The sequence below is a fragment of the Lipophrys pholis genome (assembly GCF_963383615.2).
Source record: "Lipophrys pholis genome assembly, chromosome: 2".
Taxonomy (NCBI): domain Eukaryota; kingdom Metazoa; phylum Chordata; class Actinopteri; order Blenniiformes; family Blenniidae; genus Lipophrys; species Lipophrys pholis.
The window spans coordinates 7,371,881-7,389,860 of NC_137636.1; the positions used below are offsets into that span (position 1 = coordinate 7,371,881).

The window sequence follows — 17,980 nt, forward strand, 5'->3', positions numbered from 1 at the left end:
AAATGTGTGTCTTCTTATAAACTCTCCCTCCTTTACACCTTGTTTCTTAATAATTGTAAAGTACAAACTAAACATGAGCATAATCCAACAGGTAATAAATGAATAAAAAGCCTTGTGGAATTCATGAGTAATTCATTTCCTTAGTATATAAAATCTAATTCATACAATACACGAACATACATTGTCCCATTTATTACAGATTACAGAGTCAAAGGCTGAATAGATAAAGACCATAAGAGCGCAAAAAGAGTAAGTAAAAAGATTTATTGTTTATTTATATTTAGCAGTGCGTTTTACCAGTCTTGTGGTGTTACAATAATACATATTCCTTGTGTTAACACCTGGGTTTTGCTTAAAGGGGACATATCATGCTAAATCCACTTTTTTAGCCCTTAAATGCATTTTGGTGTATATTTAGAGTGTTTAGAAGTACAGAAAAGTTCAAAGTAGTCTCTTCAGGTGCTCCGTTGATATCTTTATATTCTGTTTTGGTCATATTTTGCGATCGGTTTCGATTTTTCTATTCTCTATTACGTTTTTTGAACAATGACGTCACAGTATTCTCAGCGGAACTGCCAAATTAGGACATCGACGTTTCGAGCAATCCGCCATTTTTGTTTCTCGCTGCGATTTTGTAGTCCAACCGAAGTTACGAGAGGATAAGTCGAAATGTTCGGTTGTTGGATGTAGTAACCCACAAGCTTCGTTACACCGTCTCCCAGCATCAGAACCTTTTCGAAGTGCCTGGTTGAGTTTTATTTTTCACAGAAATGTACCCACATCTGTGGGTAAGGTCATTTTTGTGTGCGCGAATCACTTTAAGGACGACTGCTTCAGCAACCTCCGCCAGTATAAAGAAGGATTTGCCGAAAGACTTGGTCTGATTGAGCGGTCAGTTCCTTCTATCTATGGAGACGACGAACAGAGCACTTCGGTAAGCTGTATATAACGCTAAAAAGTGTGATGATAAGACGTCCCTGTCATTGTTTTGTTAGCATTAGCAGTTGCACCGTCTTCATATGTTAGCGCTGTGTGCTCGTTTTAGATTATAATGTAACTTCTGTGTTAAATAGTCGTTGTAATACAGGCAGTATTGTAGTAGTGGGCATGGATGGAGAAGTTAGTGTAAATATAGTAACACACCATTGCGTTACATCCATATGAAGACGTTGTTCTGAAGGTGCATCATCGTCATTTTCATCTCGCTCCGCCGGGTCCGACTCTGGCTCCAACATGTATGGCTGGATGGACAAATCTTCCGTTGTTGACATTTTGTAAATAATGTGTGAATATAAAGTTTCTGCGCCGCTAGATAATTGTATCTGTTCTATCAAACTACAAAGATGGCCGAACAGGGTGACGTTGAACCGAGTGTGACCTCTGCAACCTGGAGAGGAGGCGGGGTATGAAGTGTCTCATTTGCATTTGAAGAGACCGCCCCAAAACGAGTTGCTCTCAGAAGCGCATCAGAAAAGGGGTTGAAAAGGGGCCTGTGGAGCTATAATAATGAGGAATTCAGACCCAAGCATTGCAGTTTCGCGTTGTATAGACCACAACTGTATGATTTATATGTAAAAAGGAAGGATTTAAAAGCATGATATGTCTCCTTTAAGGTTACCCAAAAAAAAAAAAAAAAACCCTCAGCAGTGAAGTTGTGTAGATTCATTCGGCACACACACTTACGTGCATGTGTGCACTTTAACTTTGAGATGGCAATATACATCTTATGAGACACATGAAATTATTGTGAAGCCGACGCACAGGAGTAGTTTTACGTTCAACCTGACTGTTCACCAGAAAAAGAAGAAGAAAAAAAAACAACAAAAAAACAGTGATGTAAAAAAATAGAACATTGTGAGAACTACTAGGGGAAATGATGATAGGAAAAGGTTCACAGATAGAAAAAAAAATTTAAAGAAATAAGACTCCAAGGAATGTGAGGCTGATGAAAGAACCGTTTTGGTCGAAAACATGACGTTCACAAGTCAAGACCTCGTGCCGGCATATTGTTCCTATTACACAGCAACAGTATATACAAGCTCCCCTGAAACAGCCCCGTTACACCCATCGCTAACCAAAGGAAGCTCCGTTAGATGTACATGCAGCACGTTTTTATATATCGCTTACATAACTATGACGGACTGCTGCCGAGACCTAAATCAAAGTGTTTGAGTGCTGGAGGGAGGAGGGGAAAAACGTTAAGTTTAAGACTTTTATGTCCGAGAAGTGTTCGAATTATTTCACAGGATGCTGCAGCCTGAGGGGAAAAAAAGTTTCACACAAACCGTTTGCAAATTTTTCTCCACATCGCACAGAACAACTTTATTGGCTCTTAAAGGCCCACAAAAGACGGGGGGGAAATGTATACATTGCAAAAACGTCCAGATTATTAAGAGAGAGCGCCTCCTTTACTAGATCTGTGCTGCGACGAAGCCAAAGTCTGAAGCAGGAACCGTTGGGTCCAATATTGAAAACACTTTGTCTTTGGCATTGCGTATCAAAGAAACCCAGTGTGTTGAACAAATCACTCAGTCATTTATAAGAGCGGATCAAAGCCATTTCAGTTAAGACGAGGGGTTCATCTCGTTTTTTTTTTTTTGTTTTTTTAACACAGCACATGTGACTTGATCCAAAATATATCTAGAATTTCCAGCAAGAAGATAAAAGTGATCAAAATAACAGTTTGAATCTGAACCGTATCAAAAAAACGAGCGCTTTCATGAGGATAAAAGAGCAGTGAGAGGCGTGTTATTAGCAGACTCTGAAGTCAAGCACCTGATCTTGGTCTGACAACTACAAAGGCCTAATAGAGCCACAGGAAGGAAAAGAACAGACTTTAATTTCCTTTCTACCATTAAGGTCAAAATACAGTTGTGAGAATAAAGACGAAATATTCTCTCTTTCTTTCTCTGAACTGTATTTTGAGTTTCTCTGAAAGTGCTATAAAAATAAAAGCCCTATTTTTTTCTATCTTAATGTGGGTCTAACACGCCATCATAGACGACAGTAACCGTCTACACAAACCAGCTCAATAGCCACGCTGGCTTTACAAGGCAACTTCAATAATCAACACCTGCAAACCACCCTGCTGTTGCAATTTAATTACAATCAACCACTCGGCAAAAACCACGGCTCAGAATCCTGACGGCACCACGTACAGCTGTGAGCTGGGAGTTTGCCGGTCAGCAGTCATTGACCGAGCTTCAACTATCCTGTCCCGTATAGACTGACCTCATCGATACCGGAGGCTAAAGTCTGGGCAAAAGCTCCTAAAATCCGTCCCCACGCTTCACATGACACCTGCCGGTTCAACACAAATTCCACATAAAGATTTGATATCAACAGCCAACCACCAGAATGGAGGATACAAGGGGGTTTCTTAAAGTTAACTAGTCTTAAAGTGTCTATTTTGTTTTTGTTGTTGTTGATGTTTCTGGGACTTGGTAATGTTTCTGGTTAGTTCACATAATTATATCATTGTATAAAAGGAAGAAAAGCAAGTAAAAAGTCATGAAAGATCATATAAAGGCTCAAAATAGGAGCAGCTGAAATGAAATGCCTAAAAACTAGTGACATTTACACCTTCAACAATAACAACATGACAATAAACAATATGCATGGGAGAGGGCAATTCCAGTTATTTCCCTTCTTCTCAGATGTCTGTTCTGGTTGAGCATGCCTTGCCCCGCAGTTTGGCACAGGACAAATAGTTTCCACACAGTGAGATGAGACCAGGGCATTGGCTGAAATTATTCCACAAGTTGAGATGAAAAACAGGATCGGCGGGGGAACGAGGCGGGCCAGGTCCCTACAGATCCCCCTCCACTCGCCTCCTGCGGACTGGAGAGGAAATGATTCATTAAATAAAGAGCCGAAAGCATGACTGTGGGCGTGCTTTAAACCTCCACAAGCCTGTTAGTCCGTAAAGACGCAACGTGAGTCATCATGAGCTCTGCGGTCAAAGTTCACACCCATTTAACTTTTTTTTGGTTTGGTTTTTACAGCATGCTTCAGCATGCACGGCAAACAAGAAGTGTGTCGTCATCACTCGCTTGGATCACACCGTGTCGATTCGCATACTGTTAAAGTTGTGAACGCTCCAGTCAAACACCGTGAGAGGAATCCCTGTTATCGTTGATGCACTGACACACCACATGCACCAGACCTGAGCTACCGCGGCTCCGACGGGAGGCGGGGCTAAAAGAGAGAGCAGAGGTCGTCACTGTGGACCGACGTCCTGTGGAGTGAGGAACTCAACATCTGTTTGGGAGGTTTACGTCACGGCACTCCCACGAGGACAGACACCATTTGGAAGGTAATGTGACTTGAAACAACTCACCCAGAGAGTGTGTGTGTGTGTGTGTGTGTGTGTGTGTGTGTGTGTGTGTGTGTGTGTGTGTGTGTGTGTGTGTGTGTGTGTGTGTGTGTGTGTGTGTGTGTGTGTGTGTGTGTGTGTGTGTGTGTGTGTGTGTGTGTGTGTGTGTGTGTGTGTCATACCCAGATCATTGTTCTTGGTGATGGCTGCAGCGGCTCTGGACCGGGGCCCTTGTTGGGTGAAGTGGTAGCCAAACTTCACTATACTGTTGCTCTCCTCCAACATCTTCGCTATGTCCATCTCTACAGTCGTTCCCAGCTGCTGTCTCTGAAACACACACACACACACACATATACACACATGCACGTGTCAGGATCTGCCCACTGGAGTCACAAACTCTTTCCTCTATGGCAGTAAAAATTCCTTCACAAATATTAGGTTTTCCTTTTTCTTCACGACTGGGAACAAAAAGAGAAATCGGCTCAACTTCCAGTACGTTTGACTCTGCAGCGGTTTGAGTTAGTTGGCATTTTCTCTTGTTTCTACTTTCGACTGCACAGAAGTCAGTTTAATTGAGACGTTTTCCGACTGCATGTATTTTTAGACACATTCTAATGTATCCTCAGCTTATTCCTTGTATAGATTTCCAGTCTCAGTGGGGAAATAAAAGTCTGACAGACATAATAATATGTTTAAGATTTTCACATATTTATACACTTCAAATGATTGTACTTTAGTAATTGTATAGGATTGTTTAGCTGCAACACAAAAAAATTACCATAAAGGTTCTAAAGCTGAGCATCACGGTGGAAACGTACCTGGTTGTCTATTTTGATTTCTGTCAGCGTGTCATTGTCCCGCAGCGCGTCGGTCAGAGCTTGAACTCCGGCACCAGTGATAAAGTTGGACTCCAAGTTTAAACTTCTCAACGTCTTGTTTTCTCGCAGCATGTCACTGAATGCCTGCAGGAAGAGGGAACGAAGAGCCCCGGCGGCGTAAATGTGGACGTTTCACAAGCCAACGGAGCTTTTAAAAGCCCACAAGTAGCTCCCTCTCTCTCTCTCGTTCTCTCACCACAGCGATGGGGTCGTTGCTCCGTGTCGCCGCCAGGCTGAACTTCTTCACGTGCGTGTTCTTCTCCATGGCTTTGGCGAAGTCCTTCAGCGTGGGAATAGGAATGTTCTGAGGAACAAGAGGCACATTGGCGTTGGTCCGAGAACAATGAAGGAGACGCTCACTCACAATCAGAAAGCTTGTGCTTCTGTGTACCTTGATGTTGTTGAGGTTCACTTCCGTTAAGGAGCCGTCGTTGCTTTTTATCCTCTGCAGAGTTTCTTCTACATTAGTGGGATTGGGAGGCTCGTCGAACACCGGGTTCATTTTCTCCCCTTTGACCACATCTGTAAAAGACACGTCAAGGTAGTTTTTCTTTGGTTTCAAAAGCAAAAAAAAAAAAAAAAGACAAAATCCTTGTTATACTCACTGTTGTAGGATTCTTTACTTCCAGTTCCATCGTATGTCTGAGTACTGGTCACCAGTGTGTGAACACCCAGGATCGCTGCAAACAAATCAAATCAGACTCGGGCGCTGTGGTGAAGTCATCATGAATATCAGCGGAGGCTGATTTAGCCTCATATTTTCACCAGGACGTTTAAACCTTGTGACGTGTCACATATATGTCGTAAAAGGATTATAAGGCAATCTATGACACATGAAGGTAATCAAGTAAAGAAAACAAGGCAAACAAGTAATGTGACTTTACTCAATGAGCCTTTTTCACTCGTCAACACACAGAAAGAAAGAAAGAAAGAACCATAAGAAAACCAGGGGGAGTGAAAGGAGCCTGTGTTAGAGCGGCACATGCTTTTAGAGCCTCCTAACAAAGACGCTCAATCATGTGTATTCATTCTCACCTGCTAGGTCGCAAAGTTCTGTGTCTGTGGCGCTGGACAAAGCCTCCTCTAGTTCTGGATCAAGGGTCGTGACTTCTTCCTGGCGTGTTTCTATTGCTTTCTCCTTAGGAACAAATGCCTTACCTAGAAGAGTAAGAGACATTTCAGTCACATTTTCGTTAAATTGTAGATCTGCTTTTATGTCTTTGAGATTTTCGAATGTATTGTGTACAATAAAACGTGTTATTTTTTATTACATGAAAACAATCAGGCAATAAACAACAGCCAGTAAAGAGAAGAAGCAGGTTTAAACAAGGATGGGGAATGTCTTACGAGATGTTACGTAACCGATTTTGACACAAAAGCCCAGTTGTTAATGTGACTCTAGTCTCCTGCAACCACTTACTTGCTCATTCAGTCACAGGACAATGAGAGCTCCAAGTAAAATTTTGTTTTTCCTAAACTGGGGTGGCTCCACACACTGAGCTGTGAAACTAAAAAGAATATTTAGAGCTTATATTTTCTCGTATGTTTGACACTAGTGGGTGTGGAAGAAAACAATCAATGCACTCAATGATGGTACATTAGCCCACAGAATATAAATTGACAGAAACGAGTGATTTTTCTTTTTTTCTACGTGTACATTGGATCAACAATTTTCATATTCAACCGTTGTTTGTCTAATGTGATGACAAATAACAAATTTCCTGTCTCAGTGACTTTTTCTATGAAAGGGTAGATTACAACACTGCAAAAGGTAGAAAGCAGGAAGTACTTTCAAGATATTTATAAAAGCAGGCAGTTTTCTTGCTTGTTGCACAAACTGGTACTGTTATTAGGGGTCTTACCTCAGAGTGAGAAAACCCCAAGTTGAATACAGGCTTTAAGGCCTTCAAGTGTAGAGTCTGTGCTCATTTCAGCAGGGGCTCTGCCCCGCTCACTATGTTAGATTATTGCATGAATTAAAATGTCTGCAAAAAAACACTTGGATGTGTTGACCCTGTGACGGACTAGTGACTCCTTCCAGGATGTACGCTGCATTTCCACCACTAAGATTTGCTCCAGCTGGTGCAACACTCAGTGAAACGAGAAATATTGATTAGTTTATTGAAATAATTGTGAATAGGGTCACATCATATGTTGCATTTAACTCCTGAGCTGTGTAACATATATTTTATCACCAGATTACCTTCCTACTATAAAGGTCTATAGCAGTCTGAAATGCATTTTTTTGTACAACAATGCATAAAAAAATAGGTTAATTCAATTTATGGGGATAAATGACAGAGAGCCAGAATAGAGCGAGGTAAACGAGGACAACCCCCCCCCGTCTTTTTACACCACAGCAACCAACCATCAACAGCTCAAACAAGCTGAACGCAGTCCATGACTGAATGCTGGTGTCCTGCCATAGTCGCTTATCGGGGGGGAAGAAACAAAAAGTGTAAAGGAAGCTAGGTAACAATGCCTGGAGTCTAATCGAAACTACACTGCTGAGGCAAACAACACTTGTACTAGACAGAGAAACCATCCAGTGGGTGCCATGAGCTGCTTTCTTTTATGCCGTTCCCCTTCAACAAAACACCCCAAGATCAGGCCCTCCCTCCTTCACCCGCCCTTAAAAGTCAGTCAAGCCTCTCAAATGATTCAAACTGGCCCCTTGTGGAGGCCCTGGCACTTCCTGAAAGCCAGTAAACAGTAAATACAGTCATCAGGCTGCATCCTGTGCCAGTCCCTCTGCAGCAGAGTCTAAGCCGTCTGAAAGGATGGGAGAACGAGCTGAGGAACGAGGCTGAGGATCACATCAGGCTACAAACCTGAAAAACTGCTGAGACAGTCAGTTGAGCATACAAAACACTCAAGTAACATGATCCATTAAAGGACTATGAATGATAACTGTTCATCCAGATTTCTTGTAACAGGAATACATGCATATCGCAAAATACTGCCTGAAATACAAAAAATGTCACATTTCAATTAATTGAAACTGTCAACATATTTGGCCAATCAGGCAGATCCCTACTACTTGATGGCGAATACAGCTGAGGTCACTACGTATGAAAGTGTAATTAAGGGGCAAGACAAAGAGTAGTGGAAAAATAAATGTCAAAGCACAAAGAAATGAATGCCATCTGCATAACTGTTTGCAATTATCACAAATCATATCATTATTGGAACACTAAACATTCTTCATGCAGCCCGAATCCAGGAAACTGCAGCAACAACATTTAAAGAGGCGGAACCTAAAACCAGCAAGCCAAAACAATAATAATGGCTAACTGCATGGGAACATGGCGGACCTGCTCGCACACTTCAGTGGGAGGCAGCTCCACTGTTTGAGCTTTGTGTAGTCGCTGACAGGGCCAGTTATAGGTGTTTGAGTTTCTTATGAAATAAGATGAATGATGTCTTTTCTTGACAGGAAGGAAACATGGGGTGAACCGGTTTAACGTGATGCATGGCTTCCAAGATGAATGAAACAATCCATCCATTTATGATGGAGCGAAAACTGGCAGAGGCAAACAGGCCTCGTGGAAATTTAGACAAATTGCTGAGCTTGCTTTTGAAAGTAATGGCGAATGAAACTGACAGTTTTTGTTTGTTTTGCCAGTACCCAAGGTTTTACACGGTTTATTGACTGATCTTTTGAGTGTTTTTCAAATATTTCAGACACTTTACTGATGGTAAAATGTGACCCAATCACACGATACTGCCAAGTACGCAGTTATTAGTATTTACAATAAACTTTTGCTTGTTTCTCTTCAAAATAACTCAAACCTGTTGGTGTACCTCATTACCAGATCACACCAAATAACTTGGTGAGGTAATGAGAGGAATAAACGATATGACGTGATGAAGCAGTCGTTCTGTGAATAACACGATTGTTCCATCTTGTGCGGAGAATTCAAAGCAGCCATGCACAATCATTTGAGTAAGGTAATTAGATCCATAAACCCCACAAGGCAAACGTATGAGCTATGAATGCAATTCGAAAAACCCCCAAAACAAAACAGTTTTTTCATCTCCTGTAAAATGAAACAACACTGAGTCCTGAAGGCCTCCATATAGTCTTGTTTTGCTCAAACACTCAAGGTTCACTCTACTGAATGTTGAGTCACAAAATGCAACTTTATGTTAAGGTTGTGGATTAACACAGAGGGGAATCCAGGACAAACAAGGAATGAAAAGTAAAAAAGGATTGTTGAGGCTCAATAAGAGAGACCGATCCAATGCAATGAATTTAATTGGCTTAAAGGCTCCAATAGTTGCTACAGCATTTAAGCAGGCGGTTTTTCTCGGGAATTAGGAGAGTTATTGAGGCAGGAGACACAAATACTCATGACCACATTGTCTATCAGCAGGGGGTGAGTATAACAAGAGGAAGAGAAGCAGCTACATTCCACAGAACCACCACAGTGATGTGAGTTTTCCACATTGTCATCGCACACACACACACACACACACACACACACACACACACACACACACACACACACACACACACACACACACACACACACACACACACACACACACACACACACACACACACACACACACACACACACACACACACACACACACACACACACACACACACACACACACACACACACACACACACACACACACACACACACACACAGGTCAGAGGACGATGTCAAGTCTATATTTCCTCTCCACTTCCAGAAATCTCTGGAGATCTCAACATGAGGAATCTCTTCCGCTGGAGAAGGATTTTCTTTTTAAGAATAATACGACTGCTATTGCCCCTTTTCTGCCCCACCCACCTTTAAAATTCAATCACATCATCATCACAATCCTCTTTCACTAGACTGTTGATACTGCACACATTAGTGTCTCTTTTTATTCCTCCTGTATAAGAACGACTGCCGTTTAATGCGTGATTACAAAAATTTGGTTAGCTATTAGTTTTTTTTTTTATGGCATTTCAACTTGCTCTTCAAGAAGTTCGCCACAAGGACATCCACTGACCGATTTCAATCAATGAGCAAAACAAAGCAGCTGTGACATCACTTCCATTCAAATAACGTGTTAAGCTCAGATTTGCATAACTCTTCCGCAAACAACTAAAGCTTAAGCTTGGCCGTCAAATATTTACTCATCGCACTAGACTCTGAACTCAATAACATTCTAATCGACTAACATGAATAAAAACTGAGTTTTCATGGCCTTCGATCCTTAAACATGCATCCTTCCTCACATTCGCTGGTACAACCACAACTCCCCCACACCGCTGTGTTGCATAAGAGCAAGCATGATTAATAATAACCGACAAAGACAGCAGAACAGTAATCACTGATGTATGTGCACTGCTGTGCACATACAGAAAGTCCATGGCAGCTAAATACAGCACTGACTGATGATTGCATCAGTTTCTTATGTCACAATAAACATACATCAATATAGGAACTGTTATGTTGGGATGATTTCAGGTATAAAGCATGTCTATTGCATCTTTTGTAAATAGTTTGAATTCAAGTAAAATGCATAACACCAATGTCCCAAACCAACGTTAATATCGTCTCTGCTCATTTGAATGTGGTGGTGGTGGTGGGTGAGGAGCGGGCTATATAAAAGATTCCTCTTTGAGGATGTGCTTTATTTGTAATCCTTTAGGCTTAAGTTAATAGAGGTCTCCCAGTGTGTCCCAATTCTGCTTTTAGGTCAACGAATGATATTAAACATTGAGGAAGATTCAAGTTGGAATATATGGATATTTTCTCGTCTTTTATATGGTATGCAAAAAAAACAAACAGACCTTTTTTCTCCCCAGTGAATGGCACGAAATCCTCTCTGTCCTTGTACTCCATGGCTTCCTTCTCCAGGTACTTGAGCAGACCGTCCCTGTCAAACGGTCCCGTGGCTGCTTTAATCGTGTGGTCTTTCTGGCGTAAACCCGCTGGGAGAAGAGCGTTCTGGGGAGACCAGACATGAGGAGTCACAAAGAGATAAAACTCCCACATTCACAAACTAAAGGCAAATAAAATGTGGAGGTGTTTAATGTCACTGCATGCAGAGATAAGGTGTTCACTGCGCTACCAAACTGGCTCACAACATCTCTGTGAGGTTTCTTTCATCATGCTGGTTTAAAATGTCTTTAAGTTGACCCCTTTAAAAGCTTTCTATATAATTATGCAGCAGCTGGAGAAAATGAATGCTGCGAGAGGTTGCTCTGCAAGCTACGCTGTCAGTTAATCCTTTATGCATCCAGGTTTGTGTAGTAGTTGCAGATGTAGGTGTTTGAGCTTCTTGGGAAACTGAAGGTGAATGACGGCTTTTCTTAGCAGGAAGGAAACACGAAGTGGACCAGTTTAACATGATGCATGACTTTCAAGACCAATGAAACAAAGCATCCACTTATGAGCCTTTTGCTGTAGCTGAGTGACACGTTGGCAGAGTGGAACAAGGCCTTGTGGAAATTGGGAAATTGTTGTGCTTGCTTGTGAATGCAAAAGCAATTGAAACCGAAGGGGGGTTATTGGTAAACACACAAAGTTTTCCATAGTTTATTGACTGACTTGGGATCCAGAAATTAATACGTTCCCACTGCTGCCAGTGGTTTCCTGTGGACAGTGTGATTCATCTCAACCAGTATAGAGGAACTGGGAGTTAGTTCAGATATCACATTGTGCTGTACAATCAGCTCTCCTCCCAAACAGTCTGCCGATAGTTGGTTCAGCACAGAGGAAAATGAAACATCAGCTTTAGTGAGACAAGTTTAACTGCGTGGAAATGAGAGACAATTGTTTGCTTGATTGTTTTTTGTTTTTTTAAGAGACGAGTACAGTTCTACTTGCGATAAAGGAAAATGTTGCCTCACTCTTGAAGAGCAAAATCTAAGTCAACCATGTCTACTTTTAATTGAGACTTACAACCGAACGGTAACAAACAGAATTAGATGAAATGTTGTGAATGTGAGTGTCTCAGGCAGTCTGACTCCCTTAATTGAAACAATTAGTTGCAGAATATTCAGATGCTGATGATAAAGCAAAGAAAAGATCAATTGTTTAACTTTTTTCAAACACATTTTATATTTTCTCGAAGTGGCATGATCAAGAACAAAGTTAGTTGTAGCCAAAGACATTACGTACTCCGTACTCCTTTTGAGTGGGTGAGCCTAAGTGGCATGTTCACTTTTCAGTGAAATTTCTGACCAATCCTACAATAGCTGTCCCACACGACAGGAGAAAACAGTTATCCTCAGATGTGGTGACAACATGTTAATTCTGAGGGACAGACTTTCAATCTCATGAGCCACCAGGAGAAACATTTAATCTTTAAACATTAAAAAACTAAATGTGTTCATTGCAACGCTCGTTCAAAAAATTTGGTTGCCTTTTAAGTACTTTTAAAATCACATTGGTTTTTCTTTAGGTTTTTCCATTAATAAGGCTGTATTGACTTGTACATTTACCTTCAGAAATATCCTTTCCAAGTGCACAAAAATAATAAGCTTTCACACAGAAGCTTCAATTCCCTGCAACTTATTTTCCATGTCAAATTATTGCAAACTATAAGCAAAACTCTGGGAACTAATTTGGCCTTAGAATGCAAAAATATAATAAAATGTTTTGTTTTTTTCAGGATGGACAAAGTCTTCATTAACTAATGAAACTGGGCATTTTTCAATGACTCCCGTTGCTACTTCCTCTCCCCAAAGAGCCCTGGAGCTCCTCCAACCCTCATGACTGCTCACCTCGGGGTCCATCTCCTCGAGGGCCGACTCCAGCTGTTTGAGCTCCTCGGCAGACAGCTTGTTGAGGATTTCATCTTCATCCACATCCTTATACTTTTCCAAATCCTTCTTGAATGGCAACGCCATGGTGCTGGCTATAGTTCGCTAAGCAACGCTGAAGAGCAGACCACAGCCACACTGCTGCGGACCGGAGAGATGCTTCCTGGAAACAGAGAAGGAAAACAGATTTAGGTCGAGGCTGAGAGAATCTCAACAGAACAATGAAATGTTCTTGTACACACTGGCTATAAGATGCTTGTGTTACAATGGTTGATCACAGCTGGGTTGTATAATAAGGCTATGTCATGATGCAATCAGCACACAGCTGAAACAAAGAAAGAACTTTCTCAGACCTCAAACCATCTGACCTCTCCCATAAAACAAGCCTTTGTGCACGCCAAATCTGCAAGTTTGAAAAACACCATCACCTAAAGGGAAGAAGCTAAACGATCACTTCAACATGGATATTTTATTTTGAGACTGAAAGACTGGGAATAGCAAAATACTTAGGACTAAATAAATTACACACAAGTGAAAGTGTCAGGAGCCGAGTTTGTATCCTGTCAAACAAAACGCAGAGCCCTCAGTCGTCAGTTCCTTCTCCCACGCCACAGTCCGAACACCAAGTGACCTCATCGTTTCCACATTCCCCGCAGGACTCCACAGATGGTCTTTCTCAAAACCACTCATGCACACCCGGTTGTGCATGCACTGTAATTTGTAAAGTATGAATGTCTCACATCACAGCCAAACAGTTTCTTTCCCGAAAATAATTTAAAGTGAGTTTTTTCAAGACTTGGAATCAATGACTGTATTTTCTTGTTTACCAGTGACGGAGTGTTGGAGCCAAAATCCTTTGTTCACTCACCCTCATGAGGAAGGGGGGGGGGGCGAGGAGGGGGGTGAGCCACGTTTCTTTGAGAACAAAGAAACCATGTGCTCAACCCTGGAAAATTCGCCATTGATCACATGACCCCCCCCTGGGGGGCCCCCGGGTCCCCCCTCCTCTAGCTGCGGCACTGCAGCTCGACGGCAGGGGGACCCAAAATCCCGTCATCACCGGGTCACCGGCCCGGTGACGCGCAAGCCAACCCCGCGTGGATTGGCTGAACCACGGCCAACGCCGCGGGGAGCCCGGAAGACATCATAACGGTATAAATTCAGGCCCGGGAAGAGATCCAGCCTCTTCCAAAACGAAATCGCGTCAACCCAGACGCACCTTTTCGTAAGGAGACAAAGCGCCTCGTGTTAACGCACCTGGACCGGGCCTGAATTTTCTTCACCTCGCTGGACGAGCTCAAGAAAAGCGGGAATTCCCTTTATTTTTGGTTTCCCCTTCTTTTTTTTCTTCCTTTTTTTTGTTTGCATCATCCGGACCCCGAGCGCGCGCTGCAACCGCACGCTCGTCTGCAGACCGACCTGAGCATCGCTTCTTCACTCCCCCCCTCATCGCAAGAAGCTGCTGATCGCCCCTCGGATCACACTACGGGTTTCCCCTCCGTAGTCCACGTCAGGTCTCTATTTTCTGGGACGCCAGAGAACCGCCCGCGGCCACAAATCGACGGATTTCACCTGGCCACGGAAGCACGTTTCCCCCTCGTCCAACCAAGTAAGGCTTAGAGTCTGGGCAGGAATTAGAATAACGTGATATTATTATTGCTGTGTGTTTATTGTTGGTACTTGTAACTTTGGGACGCCGATCCCTGTTTCTGAGTACTTTTGTGTCTACGCGTGGACGGCCATCCACGCGAATCATCGCACGCACGCGCGAGCCTCCTCATCCTCAGCTCACGCTTCTGCTCCCAGAGTCCATATCTGCCTGAACAGCCGTTTTTGGACTCTGTACGTGTAAGCTGAGGCGGTCGCGTCAGTGTACACAGTCAGACACCCCCTCCTCTCTCCTCTCTCTCTCTCCTCTTCTCCTCTGTTTCCCTGTTCACTAACCAGCGCACGGTACGGCCGCCGCTGCCTCCAAGCGCCTCCTTTCAGTGCGTCCCTGGGACCGTGTGTAGTTCACTGCGGCTCGGATTTCTCGGCCACAAGGAATCCGGCGCGCTCCCGACGGCTACGGCCCGTGCGGAGCTCAGTGACGTCACGCTATCCCAGGCAGAGCACGCCGAGCGCCTCTGGTGACCGGGTGGGTAATCACATCGATTTCCTCGCCGGGTCGCCGAGCCGTTTGGCGCCCTCTGGTAGTCGCGTGGGTAATTGCAACCGCTCGTACCGCCATCTGGTGGTTGCATTAAGTCATCACAACTGCCCCGCGCGCCGACGCGCACCTAGTGGCCAGATCGGGTGATTACACCGGACCGCCGACGTCTACCTCCCTCTGGTGGACGTTCGTGGTCATTACCCTCTCACCAAGTCACGCCCCTTTCGCTCCACAAACCCGCACACACACACACACACATCGCTCCCCACACTCGAACACACACACACCCACTCACACACATCGCTCCCCCACACTCGAACACACACACACACACACACTTTATTAGCTGGCTTTGTTTTGTATTGTGTTGTTTTATGAGATCTTGCTTGATGTTTATTGATTAGATGTGATTCATAGATTGATGATTTAGGAATAGACGTTTGTTAATAAACACTTAATAGTTGAATTGAACGATTCTTGGTGGTTTTTGTGTGCTTTTCAGCGACAACTGCTGGTTGTAACAGTCAGTGCTCGGATTTACAGCCTTCCTTTCCTGCTTCAGTTAAATTGCGATTATCATTTCAATCAGAAATAATAATTTAAACATTTTAATTGAACTTTCTTTTTTAAGACTGATGTTTCGTTTAAGACCCTAACTTCAGCTGGTGCCCCGACTTTGATTAAGTAACGGTAATATTCAATTGATTAATAGTTTGAATGGTTTAAATCAATTTCAATGATTTTAACGCTTTGGGTAATTTAACACACCTAGGAGGCGTTGGCGAATGAATGCAGGTTTTCCACGGGAATAACCCGCATTGCTTTTAAATAATTTTAAGTGTTTCATCGCATTTTCTGTGGTTAATTACCCGCACTATTATTGATTGATCTGTTACCCAGTTAACCTAATCACAACTTGAATTGTCTCTAAGCTATTGTTCATTTATTTTTGTTGCAGATAGATAATTTGTATGCTTTATTAATTAATAAATTAGTCAATTTATTCAATTAATACTCAAGAGTGCTTTTAATCATTTTTAAGTGGTTTTCGTGCATCTCAGCATCCAATTATCCAGTATTATTAATTCATAAAGCGCAAGTTTATCCAATTAATAATCCTAACTGCATTTAATTCAATTTCAATGGTTTAGCTCATTCAAATAACTCATTGTATTTAATTAGTAAACCCCGACTTTACTTAATTAATTCCAACTCCTCATTGATTACTCCCGATTGTTATTAGATAAATAACCAAACTTGTTTGATTAACAATCCATTCTAAATTACTTGCAGATCACCTTCGGTGGTCCACTCCACCGAAGTAATTCAGCCTCCCCTCAGTTATTGACTTACAAATCGCAGGTTTGTTTCATTGATAACTTGAATCATAGGTTGCTCTCCGTAATTTAATCATCACTCGTAATCAAGTACCGTTGTTCATTGATAGGTCAATAGCCATTTGTGACGCCTTCGCAGCTTGAGCTTTTCCCCGGTTACTCCAGCGAGTCGCCTCCTGTGGGTCCACAGGCGCTTCGGTAGGTCACGCCACTGACCCGCAGTTGTCAACAAAGGAGTGACCCGTCACGCCTGTTGACCGGTCGTGCCACTGGTGGACCGCCTTCGCGATTGGACCCCGTGGAGGTTCCTCCCGTCAGGCGACCCTTTTTAGCTCAAAGCTGTTGGCCGATAACTGACTATTTACTCCAATCAACCTTTATAGCTTTGCATAACTTACACTTGGTACATTACCTTAGTAATCTATTACTCCAGTAATCCATTACTTTGGTGGCCTACCGCTAGTGATCAGTAATTGTCAACCCGTAAATAACAATTTACTTCTGTTTGGCGATTCGTTTATATGTAAATTACCTCTGACAGGGTAGAACCTTCCGGTAGCCTACCACTAGGGTAATTTGCATATTCTGATCACACGCTGACCCCAACATAATGGTGCCCCGTGTGAGGCTGTTGTAAACCAGCATTGTTACGAATAACTGCACAAAATAATCCTGAATCGTTCACTTAAGGTGTAGCCGTTAACTTTATTCTCCCAGAATTGGTTTTCAAGATACACTTTTTCAGCACTGTCGAACAAAGTCACTTGTGGTGTGAAATCAGTTGTGAAGTGGTTAGTGCCTTGCTTTCCCTGCATTCTACGCATGATTAACACGCTGTGTTAAGATTTCTGACTACGATTAATAGACACTAACAATATTGCTCGCCAAGGTGTTAGACGCATCTGACTAACTTGGATAGGGTGCAGCTCGAGCAATTAACGAAACCGAGAGGTTTGTAAGACACAGGTACAGCCGTTACCTGTGCAGTAGCAAAGCTAATTTGCCGTTAACCACAGCTAACGTTGTTGACTTCGGGCGTAAATCTCAACCACTCAATGGAGGGTAAGAGTTCCCGGGCACAGGGAGCCGAGGCTCCGCCGGTGCTAACTGAGCCGGCCATACGAGACGTGGTGTCCCACCTCGTCCGTCTCTCCTTGGAGGAGAAAGCAAATCTCGAACGCTACAGCGTTGAGATTTGCGAAGAAAAGATCCGAGAGCTGGTAAGTTTTGTCAACAACCCAGGGGACAAGCCGGCACGTACAGTGCCGGACGTCCTGGGCCAGATCAGCCTGCTCTACCAGCGTAGAGCAGAGCTACAGTCAAAGGAGGCGGAGGAGCGTACGGATCGGCTGCGTCTGGACAACCAGAGGCTATCCAAGGACAACGCTCGCCTCCGACAGGAGCTGGACGCCTCCAAGGACGAGGATCAGCCTTCAGAGCCCGAGAAGCAACGGGCTCTGCCTCCTCATAAGGAGACGAAGGTCGATGAGTGCACACTAGAGAGTGAGCCTCAGATCCAGGAGT

At 43.2% G+C, this 17,980-nt stretch overlaps 1 protein-coding gene across 3 annotated transcripts in view; it reads right to left on the reverse strand.

Moving 5' to 3' along the window:
* Nucleotides 1–247: 247 nt before the first annotated feature.
* The window catches only part of tmod2 (tropomodulin 2), a 34,056-nt gene continuing 16,323 nt past the window's right edge, over nucleotides 248–17,980 (reverse strand). For 2 of the 3 annotated variants that reach the window (XM_080493582.1, XM_080493583.1), the window contains exons 2-10: nucleotides 12,929–13,130; nucleotides 10,991–11,147; nucleotides 6,229–6,351; nucleotides 5,799–5,873; nucleotides 5,585–5,715; nucleotides 5,390–5,497; nucleotides 5,134–5,277; nucleotides 4,498–4,642; nucleotides 1,532–3,840 (exon numbers count right to left, since the gene is read on the reverse strand). In XM_080493582.1, the coding sequence (XP_080349708.1) occupies nucleotides 3,809–3,840; nucleotides 4,498–4,642; nucleotides 5,134–5,277; nucleotides 5,390–5,497; nucleotides 5,585–5,715; nucleotides 5,799–5,873; nucleotides 6,229–6,351; nucleotides 10,991–11,147; nucleotides 12,929–13,054 (1,041 nt within the window). In that variant the 5' untranslated portion in view covers nucleotides 13,055–13,130 and the 3' untranslated portion in view covers nucleotides 1,532–3,808. Of the gene's footprint in view, nucleotides 3,841–4,497; nucleotides 4,643–5,133; nucleotides 5,278–5,389; nucleotides 5,498–5,584; nucleotides 5,716–5,798; nucleotides 5,874–6,228; nucleotides 6,352–10,990; nucleotides 11,148–12,928; nucleotides 13,131–17,980 lie in introns of all 3 variants that reach the window. The other variant, XM_080493581.1, reaches the window with a different exon arrangement.